The sequence below is a fragment of the Herpailurus yagouaroundi genome, unplaced genomic scaffold (assembly GCF_014898765.1).
Source record: "Herpailurus yagouaroundi ecotype Mexico unplaced genomic scaffold, PumYag 163, whole genome shotgun sequence".
In the NCBI taxonomy this organism is placed as follows: Eukaryota; Metazoa; Chordata; class Mammalia; order Carnivora; family Felidae; genus Herpailurus; species Herpailurus yagouaroundi.
Genome location: NW_024412404.1, coordinates 67621608 through 67632525, shown reverse-complemented (window position 1 = coordinate 67632525; position 10918 = coordinate 67621608). Strand labels below are relative to the sequence as shown.

General features: G+C 53.1%; 1 protein-coding gene across 10 annotated transcripts in view; it reads left to right on the top strand.

The window, feature by feature from the left end:
- CFAP46 (cilia and flagella associated protein 46) overlaps positions 1-10918 on the top strand; it is a 97254-nt gene that overhangs the window by 65710 nt on the left and 20626 nt on the right. For all 10 annotated transcript variants that reach the window (XR_005793775.1, XM_040486859.1, XM_040486861.1 and 7 more), the window contains 5 exons: positions 1078-1213; positions 8367-8555; positions 9237-9425; positions 10370-10504; positions 10573-10752. Coding sequence is in view for 9 of the 10 variants with exons in the window: in XM_040486859.1 (XP_040342793.1) it covers positions 1078-1213; positions 8367-8555; positions 9237-9425; positions 10370-10504; positions 10573-10752 (829 nt within the window). In the remaining variant the exon portion in view is untranslated. The remainder of the gene's footprint in view (positions 1-1077; positions 1214-8366; positions 8556-9236; positions 9426-10369; positions 10505-10572; positions 10753-10918) is intronic.

Below are 10918 nucleotides of genomic sequence, written 5' to 3'. Positions count from 1 at the left end.
CCCCGACCGCGCACTGCCCCCGGGGCTGTCCAGGCCGTTCTCCTTCCGGCCCCCTCCCCGCCCCTGCCCCCTGACTCAGTGTCCTGACCACAGGCCCAGCTTTCCTCCTGGGTCAAGCCCCCACCGGCCCCCGTGGCCCTCCAGCAGAACCTCCTCCTGGCCCCGCCCTGTGGCCGCGGGCACCTCCGTCCAGGACAGCGGCACAGGGAGGTGTCCTTGCTCTCATCCAGTCCCCCCAGTGTCCCACCAGCTCCGTCTCTGCACACACACGGAAGTACACTCACAGCCCCACACGCCGCCCCACCCGCACACGCAGGCACACATGCACACCCCCACAGCGTTCTCACATCGGTCACACACACGTGGGCACGTCACCCGTGATCACTCACAGGTGTTCACACACAGCCTCGCACACGTCGACCCCGCACACCCCTGCACCTGCTCACACTGGCTCTGGCCTGAGGAGCAGCCCAGGCGCTGCCCTCCAGTGGGGCTCTGTCACCCTCCCCCATGTGACTTCCCGAAGTCCCCACTGTCATCACGGGTAGGCGCTGGCCCAGAGGCAGAGGAGTGAGACTTCAGTAAATGCCCTCCCCCTCCCACCTCCCCTCCACCCACCCCGCCCTGGCCACCCGCGTGCTTGGGGTGCACACAGGCATTTCGAAGCTCAAAGCCGCGTGTAAGGTACTAACAGCGGCCTTTGTGAGGGAGAAGGAGCCTGCACACAGGCTCACAGTGTGCACAGTGTGAAGGGTGGCCTTTGGCCCGTCATCACACAAGTGACACACGGTCGTGGAAGAACTTTAAAACATGCGGAAAAGCACCAATGGGAAGATTCGGTGGTTGAATGAGCACAGTTAACGTTGTGTTGGTTCGTTGGTCTGTCTGCCAGGGGTAGATTTAACTCTGACAAAAGCAGTACAGGGCGCATACTTATTTTTGTATCTTTACGTATAAGACATCTCATCAAAGGGTTTAAAGTACTAATAAAAATATAGTCACATAGAAATTATATACTCCGCACTTCGTTAGTGCTTTGAGATTTTTGTTCTGAATCCCACTCTTGGTCTTATAAAGATTATGTGCCCAGAACGAGAAAGACCAGGAGCAGAGAACCGCGTATTACTTGGAGGCACATGACTTAGTCCAGGGAGCTGTGGCTGATGCAGAGGAGCGGTTCTGCAGCGTGCGGGCCTTACTGTCCCTGCAAGAGGTGAGTCTGTGCCCTGGGCCCCCCCCCCCCGAGCCCGGAGCACCCCCGGGACACGCACAGACGCCCCCCACTCGCCTTAAACAAGCCGCCGGCTTCCACTTCTGGGAGTGACACTGACTGGATTTGCCCTCCCTTCTGAAATAACCAAAAAGTAGACAAAAACGTGAAGCAGATGTTCAACACACTAGATGTCAGCATCCGTGCCGTCATCCTGAGCAGAGGCGGCTCCACCTCCGTCGACACTCCGGGTGGCTGAGGGGCACCCAGGGGGACAGGTACGGGGCTGGGCCCCCACTCAGGCTTGGGGCAGCGCCTGCTCCCACCAGCGGACAACCTCGTGACCCCGAGGCCAGTCGGGGATGATCCGGCCCTGGATGAGCCCTGCCCCAGATCAGCCTGCAAAGTCATCCAAGTGTCTGCGCACTGGGGTCCCAGGGCAAAGGCAAGAGCGGGGCACAAATGTCCATCCGCCAAAAAAGCAAGATGCGCCACGTCTGGCAACGGGTGAGAAATCACCGTGCCAAAATCCCAGTCAAAACTCGCGTGCGAAAATCACCATGCCCAAGCAGGAAATACACCTCAGAACAGTCTGTGAACTGGCACAGATACCAGAGTTCAAAGGCAAGGATGTTAAAAATTACTACTGACTGCATTCCTCAAGCTCCAAAGGCTAAGTGGAGATACAGGAGACATAGAGAGAGCGAACAGACAGAGGTGAAAACCACGTGTGTGGGAAGCACGCACCGGATGGGTAGGGGAGTAGAGACTGAGAGGGTCGGAGGCGGCCGCGGACAAGAGTGGAGATCGCCAGAACACCCGTGAGTCGACGTGCCGAGAGCGCAGTAATCGGAACCTTGTGAGGAGAGGAGGGCCAGGAGGGGACAAAGGCTGTTTGAGGAAATAATGGCTGAAAGCCACTATGAGCCTACTGGAATCCAAGTATGCCAAGGGCACGTTGTGACCCAGCTGTCTCCGGCCGGTGGCTGCGAGGGCTCTTCGAGACGGGTCAGAATTGCAAGCACACGGTAAGTGCAGAGCAGCTGACTTCAACAGAAAGAGTGCCGTCTGGAAGACGGTGACACAGTGTCACGAAGAGCCTGGAGCGAGAGCCGCTGATCGGTACCCAGCAAACACGTCTCTCGAGGATGAAAATGAAGTAAAGACTCCCCCAGACCTCCAAGAGCCGAGCGCGTGGCAGCAGATACGCAACGGGACCGCACAGTTGTCCTTGAGGCGGAAGGAAATCGGCCCCACGTGGAAATGTGATCTGCACAGATGAACGAAGGGCACGGCGAGTGTGAGCTACCCGGGAAAACCTGTGACGATTTTCTCTCGTTATTTAAATCTCTCCGAAGGATAGCTGACTGTTCCGGCAAAATGATAACAGCGTAGCATCAGGTCGGTAACACCCGTGAAAACAAGATGTGTGACAAGAGCAGTGTGAAGGAGTTTTGTGCCCTGAGTGGAGTGGCAAAATATACTCTAAACCCCGAAGGGATTACGAAAATCTCAGAACAAAGAGGCATGCCTAATAAGCCAAGAAGGGCTTAGGAGATCCTAAAAACCATTCACTTGTCCCTCAAGAAAGCGGAAAAAGGGGAAAGAGAATAAAGAACAGCCGGGCCGTACAGGAGACAAACAAGTCATGTCACAGTCCCGCGAACCAGAATGGTCTGGATCCCCAGTTAAATGACAGAACTCGTCAGATGGTATGAAGAAGCAAAAGCCAACCATGCGCTGCCTACAGGGAAGCCACTTTACAGACATGACTAGGCCGGAAGTAAAAGGATGGGAGACGGTACACGATGCTGACACACAGCGAAGGAAGCCGGGCGGCCCCGCCCGCACCAGGCAGACTTCGGAGGAAGAGCGTCACGGCGACGAGCGGGTCGGTTTCACGGTGTAAGGGGAGCCGGTAACCACGGAGACGTCATGTTCTAAACTCTAAATACCTAATAGCAGATCGTCCAAAGAAACGAAGGAAAGACTCGTGACATTGCGGCGGAGAGGCAGACAAATCATTATTAACAGAACAAGAAGACCTCAGGCAGAGAGCTAGGTTTGTGCACCACCACCGACCAGGTTGCATAGTGGGTGTTTATAATGCATCTCCCCAGCAGCAGCAGGATCGCGTTCTTTTTGTTTCGTGGGCACACGACACAGTCTCCACGATAGATCATATTCTGGATCCTAAACATAGAACAAGTCTCAATAAATATAAAGAGATTTAAATAAATAAAAAAAAAGATGGTGTACCAAGACTGCCATGGAATTAACGTAGAAATCAAAAAGCAGCATAAAAGAATAGTTTAGCCCATGGAGGCAGAAAGCTGATTCGTGGTTGCAGGGGAGGGGCTGCGAGGCCATAGAGAAGAGATGGCTGTTGAGTGGGTAAGGGGTTCCCTTTTGGAATGACAGAAACGTTTTGAAAGCAGAGGAGGTGCCTCCCAAGGCTGCGAACACACGAAGCACCACCGAGCTGTGCACTTTGAAACAGTTAACTTCACGTTGTATGAACTTTACCTCAATTAAAAAACAAACCCAGAAAGCTATGGGTGGAATTGCCCAGATACATGGAAAATGAGTAGCATCTACCAAAATAATTATGAGCCAGAGAGCAAATCAAAAGGGAAAGTGTTTCTGAACTGAAGGGGGGAAAAACACGTCAAAATTTTTAAGGCATCTCTAATGGAATGCTTAGGGGAAATTTTGTGACACTAAATGACCGTATGACAAAAGAAATAAGATCCCAAATTAATGACCTCAGGCCTCACCATAAGGAAGGAGATAAGGAACCAGCTCCCCAATGAACAGAAGAAAGGAAATCAAAGATCAGAGCAGAAATCAGTAAAATAGGAAACATTAAATTAGAAGGTAAAATCAATAAAACCACAAGTTGTTATTTGAGCAGATCAATAAATACACACACTTCTGCCTGACTGATCAGGAAGAAAAGAGAGAGCGTGAATAACCAATATCAGAGAATAAGAGGTGTGACGTCACCGTTGATCCCACACATATTAAAAGGATAATAAGGGGCTATCCTGAACAACTTCACGATACTGTGGAAGATTCCTTGAAAGACACAAACAACCAAAACGCACTCAAAAGGAGACAGGCCACCTGAATAGCCCTCCATCTGTTAAAGAAACGGAACTTGTAGTTTCCACGAGGAGAACCTCGGACCCGGAAAGCTGTAGCGGCAAATCCCAGCGGACATTTCAGGCTAGCATAACACCAATTCAACACAAACCCTTCTGGAAAACTGAGGAGAGGGGAGCACCCTATGAGGCTAGTATTACCCTGATACCAAAACAAGAGCCTCAGATAGATGCCTCTCATCACGAACATAGACGCAAACGTTCTAAACAAAAATTCAGCAAATTAAATCCAACGATATGTAACAAGGAGAAGACATCAGTGTCAAGTCGGGACTATCCTGGGAATTTTTTTTAATGCTTTTGCTGTTGTTGTTGTTCTTTTTTGTTTATTTATTTAAATTCAAGTTAGTTAACATACAGTGTTGTCTTGGCTTCACGAGTAGAACCCGGTGATTCATCTCTTACGTATGATGCCCAGTGCTCATGCCAACAAGTGTCCTCCTTAATGCCCATCGCCCATTTAGCCCAACCCGTCACACACCTCCCCTCCAGCAACCCTCAGTCTGTTCTCTGTATTTAAGAGTCTCTCATGGTTTGCCTCCTTCTCTGTTTTTATCTTATTTTTCCTTCCCTTCCCCTATGCTATCTGTTGTGTTTCTTAACTTCCACATGAGTTGAAATCCTGTGATATTTGTCTTTCTCCGACTGCCTTATTTCTCTTAGCATAATACCCTCTAGTTCCATCCACGTTGTTGCACATAGCCACATTTCATTCTTTCTTCGTCACCGAGTAGTATTCCATTACGTATATAAACCACATCTTCTTTATCCATTCATCAGTCGATGGACATTTGGGCTCTCCCATAATTTGACTGTTGTCGATGGCGCTGCTATAAACGTGTGCCCCTTTGAATCAGCATGTTTGTATCCTTTGGATAAATACCTAGTAGTGCAGTTGCTGGCTTGTAGTGTAGTTCTGTTTTTAGTTTCTTGAGGAACCTCCACACTGTTCTTCAGAGCGGCCTCACCAGTTTGCATTCCCACCAGCAGTGCAAGAGGGTTCCCGTTTCTCCACATCCTCGCCAGCATCCAGAGTCTCCTGACTTGTTCATTTTAGCCACTCTGACCAGTGTGAGGTGTTATCTCAGTGTGGCTTTGATTTGTATTTCCCTGATGAGGAGTGATGTGGAGCATATTTTCATGTCTCGGTTGGCCATCTGGATGTCTTCTTTGGAGAAGTGTCTGTTCATGTCTTTTGCCCATTTCTTCACTGGATTACTTGTTTTTTGGGTGTTGAGTTTGAGAAGTTCTTTATAGATTTTGGATACTAACCCTTTATCTAGTATGTCATTTGCAGATATCTTCTCTCATTCTGTCAGTTGCCTTTTCGTTTTCCTGATTGTTTACCTCGCTGTGCAGAACCTTTTTACCTTGATGAGGTCCCAATAGTTCATTTTTGCTTTTAATATTTATTTTATTTTTTAGAGAGAGAGAGAGGCTGAGAGAGAGAGAGAGAGAGAGAGAGCATGTGCGCATGAGTGGGGGAGGGGCAGAGAGAGAGGGAAAGAGAGAATCCCGAGCAGGCTCCAAGCTGTCGGCGCTGAGCCCAACACAGGCTCAAACTCATGAACCACGAGATCATGATCTAAGCAGAGAGTCGTATGTCCAACTGACTGAGCCACCCAGGAATTGTGTAACATTCAAAATCAATCAATTTGGCTCACCATATTTTTTTAAAATTAAAGTAAAAACATACGATCACCTCAGTAGATGTGGAAAAGCATGTGACTAAACCCAACACTCATTCCTGATTGAAAAAAAAAATACTCTCAGCAAACTATTAATAGAAGGAAAACTCCTCAGGCTGATAGAGGGCATCTGTGGGACCCCCACCACACCTGGGTGGAAGTCCAGGGCTAGGACAGCGCTCTGTACTCTCACCCCCTTCCTCCTGAGTTGTATTTGAGTTGTAGCCCACTCAGCAGGTGAGAGAAGGAAATTCAAAGTGCCCTGTTGGGAAGGAAGAAATACAGCAGCCTTTGTTTTCAGACAGCATAATCACGTGTATGGAAAACCTCATGCAGTCTACAAAAATGATGATAATAATAAAGCTACTGGGACTACCAAGCAGTTGCACCAAGGCTTCAGGACGCAAGGACAAGATGCAAAGATTAATTTTATATCTCTGTATACTCCCAACAATTTACCAGATATTAAAAATTCAAAAACAAGGGCGCCTGGGTGGCTCAGTCGGTCGAGCATCCAGCTTTGGCTCAGGCCGTGGTCTCGCAGTTCGTGGGTTCGAGCCCCACATCAGGCTTTGCGCAGACAGCATGGAGCCTGCTTGGGATTCTCTGTCCCTCTCTCTCTGCGTCTCCCTCACCCATGCTCTCTCTCTCTCAAAAAGAAACATTAAAAAAAATTTTTTAAATAAACAAATTCAAAACAATACCATCTGACAGAATGAAAATGAAATTTGATAAAAAAGTGGAAACGCCTACCCTGAGAACTGTAACACATTGCTGAGAAAGTGAAGGAGGCCCAAACAGATGGCAGGATATACCATGTTCATGAGCCAGAAGACTGGATATTGCTAAGATCTCAATTCTCCCCTAAATTTTCTGTAGTCCCGACCAAGAAGCTGCAGGCTTTTTTACAGAAATTGAGAAAATTATTTTAAAATCCATATAGAATTGCAAAAGACATAACATAGCAAACACAACTTTAAAAAAGAAAAACTAGGGGCACCTGGGTGGCCCAGTCGGTTAAGCGTCCAACTGCGGCTCAGGTCATGATCTCACGGTTTGTGAGTTCGAGCCCCACATTGGGCTCCGTGCTGACAGCTCAGAGCCTGGAACCTGCTCTGGATTCTGTCTCCCTTTCTCTCTGCCCCTGCCCCGCTCACACTCTGTCTCTGTCTCTCTCAAAAATAAATAAACATTAAAAAAAGTTCAAAGAAAAAAAGAAAAACTAAGTTGGAGATCTAACGCTATCTGATTTTAAGACTTATTATAAAGTGACAGGAACCAAAGCAGTGTGGTTTTAATGTAAAAGTAAGACATGAGATCAATGGAACATAACAGAGAATCCAGAAATAGACACACTTTACAGACACATAATTGATTTTAAACAAAAGAGCAAAGGCAATTCAGTGAAGAAAGGCTACTCTTCAAAACAGTAGGCTGGGGGTGCCTGGATGGCTCAGTTGGTTAAGCCAGCGACTTCAGCTCAGGTCATGATCCCATCGTTTGTGGGTTCGAGCCCCGCGTCGGGCTCTGTGCCGACAGCTCGGAGCCTGGAGCCTGCTTCGGGTTCTATGTCCCCCTCTCTCTCTCTGACCCTCCCACAACCCACTCTGTGTCTCTCTCTCGAAAATAAATAAGCATTAAAAATTTCTTTTTAATTTAAAACACTCCTAAAATTTAATAATAAGAAACAACCCAATAAAAAGGGGGCAGTTGAGCAGACACCCCCAAGGGGAACGTGTGGATGGTGGACGATGACGTGCAGTGATGGTGAACCCACCGGTGAACCAGCGAGACGCTGACGGTCATGGAAAACCACAGCCCGCTGTGACAATGGCTACAATTGGGAAGACTGAGCATACTGATCGTCAGCGAGGACGGGGAGGGACAGACCTCCGGCCGCTCGGCTAGGGGCGTAGCACGGACCACGCTTTGGCAGTTAGACACAGGCCACCGTGTGAGCTGGCCCGGAGTGTGAGTGGATAAACGCCCTGTGGCGGGTTCTCCCCGTCAGTTAACGGGCACGAATGCGTGCAGCAATGTGGATGGGCCTGAAATAATTATGCAAGGGAACAGCGCCAGAGAGAACACATGCCGTCAGCCCACAGGCACGAAACCCTAGAAAACGCAAACCGGTTCAGAGTGCTGGAGTGTGGCTGGTGGCCGCCAGGAGGGAGGGACTGAGGGACACGGGCGTTGTTTGGCTGTGGAGACGGCCCGTGGCGTCTCATCGGAGCTGATGGAAGCACGGGGCGTGGGGGGTCGCGGGGCCTGCCCGCGCCCTGACTGTGTCTCTGGCACGCCCAGGTACAGAACGTCAACACGCCTCTGAGGAGGAGGCTGGCGCAGCTCCGACTCCACCTGGTGGAAGTGTCTCTGGACCTGCTGGAGCTCATCTGGGCGGAGGCCCTGGCCAGCCAGTTTGAGCAGAGCCCCGTGGAGAAGCTGCTGCTCAGCTACCTGCAGAGCGTCAGTGACCACACCTCCGTCGGCTTGGTAACCGTCCCCGAGACCAACAGGCCTCCCCCGCGTGCGGGTCTGCGGGGGCCGTGCTGTGATTGCAGGGCCACCCGGGGGTGGGCTGGGGGGACAGAGCCCTGGGCCTGGCGGGCCTGGGGGTCTTGCCGAAGAAAGCCCCCCCCCCCCGTCTGACGGTCGGTGGGGGGGTCTGCTGGTGGACTGTGCACGAAGCATTGTCCTCCCCAGGGCGTGCGTGTGCTTTGCCTAAGCACGTCGGCATGCTAAAGAGCTCCTCAAAGCTGAATTCGTGTTGTTAAAGAGCAGTCGAATTTGCAAAATACCTGAAGGAAACATATTCTGCCATTTTTAGACACTTTCCTAGATTTCATGTAGTATGAGTCAAATTAATTTGACGTAACTATGGAGACGTGGAAGATAGCCCTGAAACTGAACTTGAGGCAAACTTACATTATTTGTTGGTGAGCCCCACCTCCAGGTTCTGCAGCCAGGCTTCCGTGACCTCCCGACGCCTCAGCCCCGGGGACCCCCCCCCCCCAGATGCAAAAGGGAGCGTTTCTCAGAGTGCTCGGATATTGTCCCTCCCGGGGGCCTGAGACCAGGGACTCCAGGGGCGCGACCCGGGGACGCGGGGGCGGGAGGGGGCCGCGCCTCCCAGGGCCAGGCGAAAGTAACCGCAGGTGCTTTGTGCTCCTGAAGAAATGGTTCACCCTGAAGCGGACTCTGGCCCACGTGGTGCTGGCGCAGCTGGGGGCCCTGCACTCGCCGCGCACCGGCTTCACGGAGCTCCGCGCCCGGCAGCTGGGCCTGGCGGGGAGGGCCCTGCGCCTGCTGGCCGTGCAGGCGGACCCCGTGCGCCCCACCGTCTACTGGGAAGAGGGCCTCTCGGTATGCGCTCCTGCCCTCGGCTCGCCCGCACACCCCTCACCCGCGCGCGAGAACAAACCGTGTATCTAAGACTCACCTCCTCTCAGTAAGAACCAGGGTGTCAAACAGGCCTCGAATAGTCCCTGGTTGAGAAGGTGGTGTGGCCTGGGGCGCCTGGGTGACTCGGCCGGTTAAGCCTCTGACTCTCGATTTCGGCTCGGGTCATGATCTCACGGTCTGTGAGTTCGAGCCGCATGTCAGGCTCCAGGCCGACGGCCCGCAGCCTGCTTGGGATTCTCTGGCTCCCTCTCTTTGCCCCTCCCCACCCCTCTAAATAAATAAATAAACATAAAAAAAAAAAAAAAAGAGCGAGGGAGAAAAAGGCAAGAAGTGGTCTGTCCGGTGTGACCAGCCAGCGGGAGAGAAACACAGACTGCTGGGGACAGACTGGAGAGGAGGGGGGGGCAAACACACAGGTGGTCCAAGGACAGGACGTCCCCGGCAGCGGCCCGCAGTTCCTGGTGTTCCCCGCACCTCAGCAGCTCTCCAGGGAGTCCAGGGTGCGCCCAAGTGCGGGTGCAAAACCCCCGCTCACGTGCAGCAGGGGACCCGAGCCCCCTTCCTCCCTCCCACCACCCACACTGCCTCGTGGAGCCGACACAAGGGCTTGTGCCCCCGCACTGGCCGCCTCGTGCACGCAGGCCCACGCCCTTCTCTAGGGCCCCCTGCCAGGCTGCCCCGCAGGCCGGGTGCCCCTGGGGAGCACCCCACCCCCGAAGGGACCCTGCTGACGCTGCTGCAGGGCTCCAGGCCACCGTCCTAAGTGCCTCGTACACACCCCTTCTTCCATCTGGAAGGCACCTGCCCAAAGGCGAAGGCAGGCTCTTCCCCACAGACCCTGCTCTTCTAGGAAGACCCCCAGCCCCAAGCGGCTGAGCTGGCCGACAGGGGCCCCTTCTCCATAGGCAGGTGCTGAGCTGAGCGGCCATAAGCCTCTGGAGACCATTCTGGAGGACGAGGCCGGCGAGGATCGCTGCAGGGACCCGGGACCCTCCAGGGCCGCCTCCCAGGAGCACGGCAGGAAGGGCTGGGATCTGCAGGTACGGCCCCTCCCACGCGCCCCGCGACGCCCTGCCCGCAGCCCCGGCCTGAGCCTGTGTCCCTGCAGAGAAAGATGAAGCTGGCCCAGCGGTACCTGGCCCAGGCGTCCGAGGTGCTGCTGCAGTGCGTGCGGGTGGCCCTGGGCGGCTGCCTCCCGGACATCGCGGCGGCCGCCAGCCTGGAGATGGTGGAGTGCAGCGGCACCCTGGACCCTGTGGCCACCTGCCAGTTCCTGGCGCTGTCTCAGGTGTGGCTCTGTGCCCCTTCCTCCGGGCCCTTCTTGGCCACCTGGGGAGAGAGCGGCCCCGAGCACCCCGCGCTCCCTCCCGCCGGCGTCCGGCCGGTCTCTGCCTTGAGAGCGGTGCTCAGCCGGAAGAGGGCGCTTCCGGCCACCGGAAGCAGTAGGGAAGGCC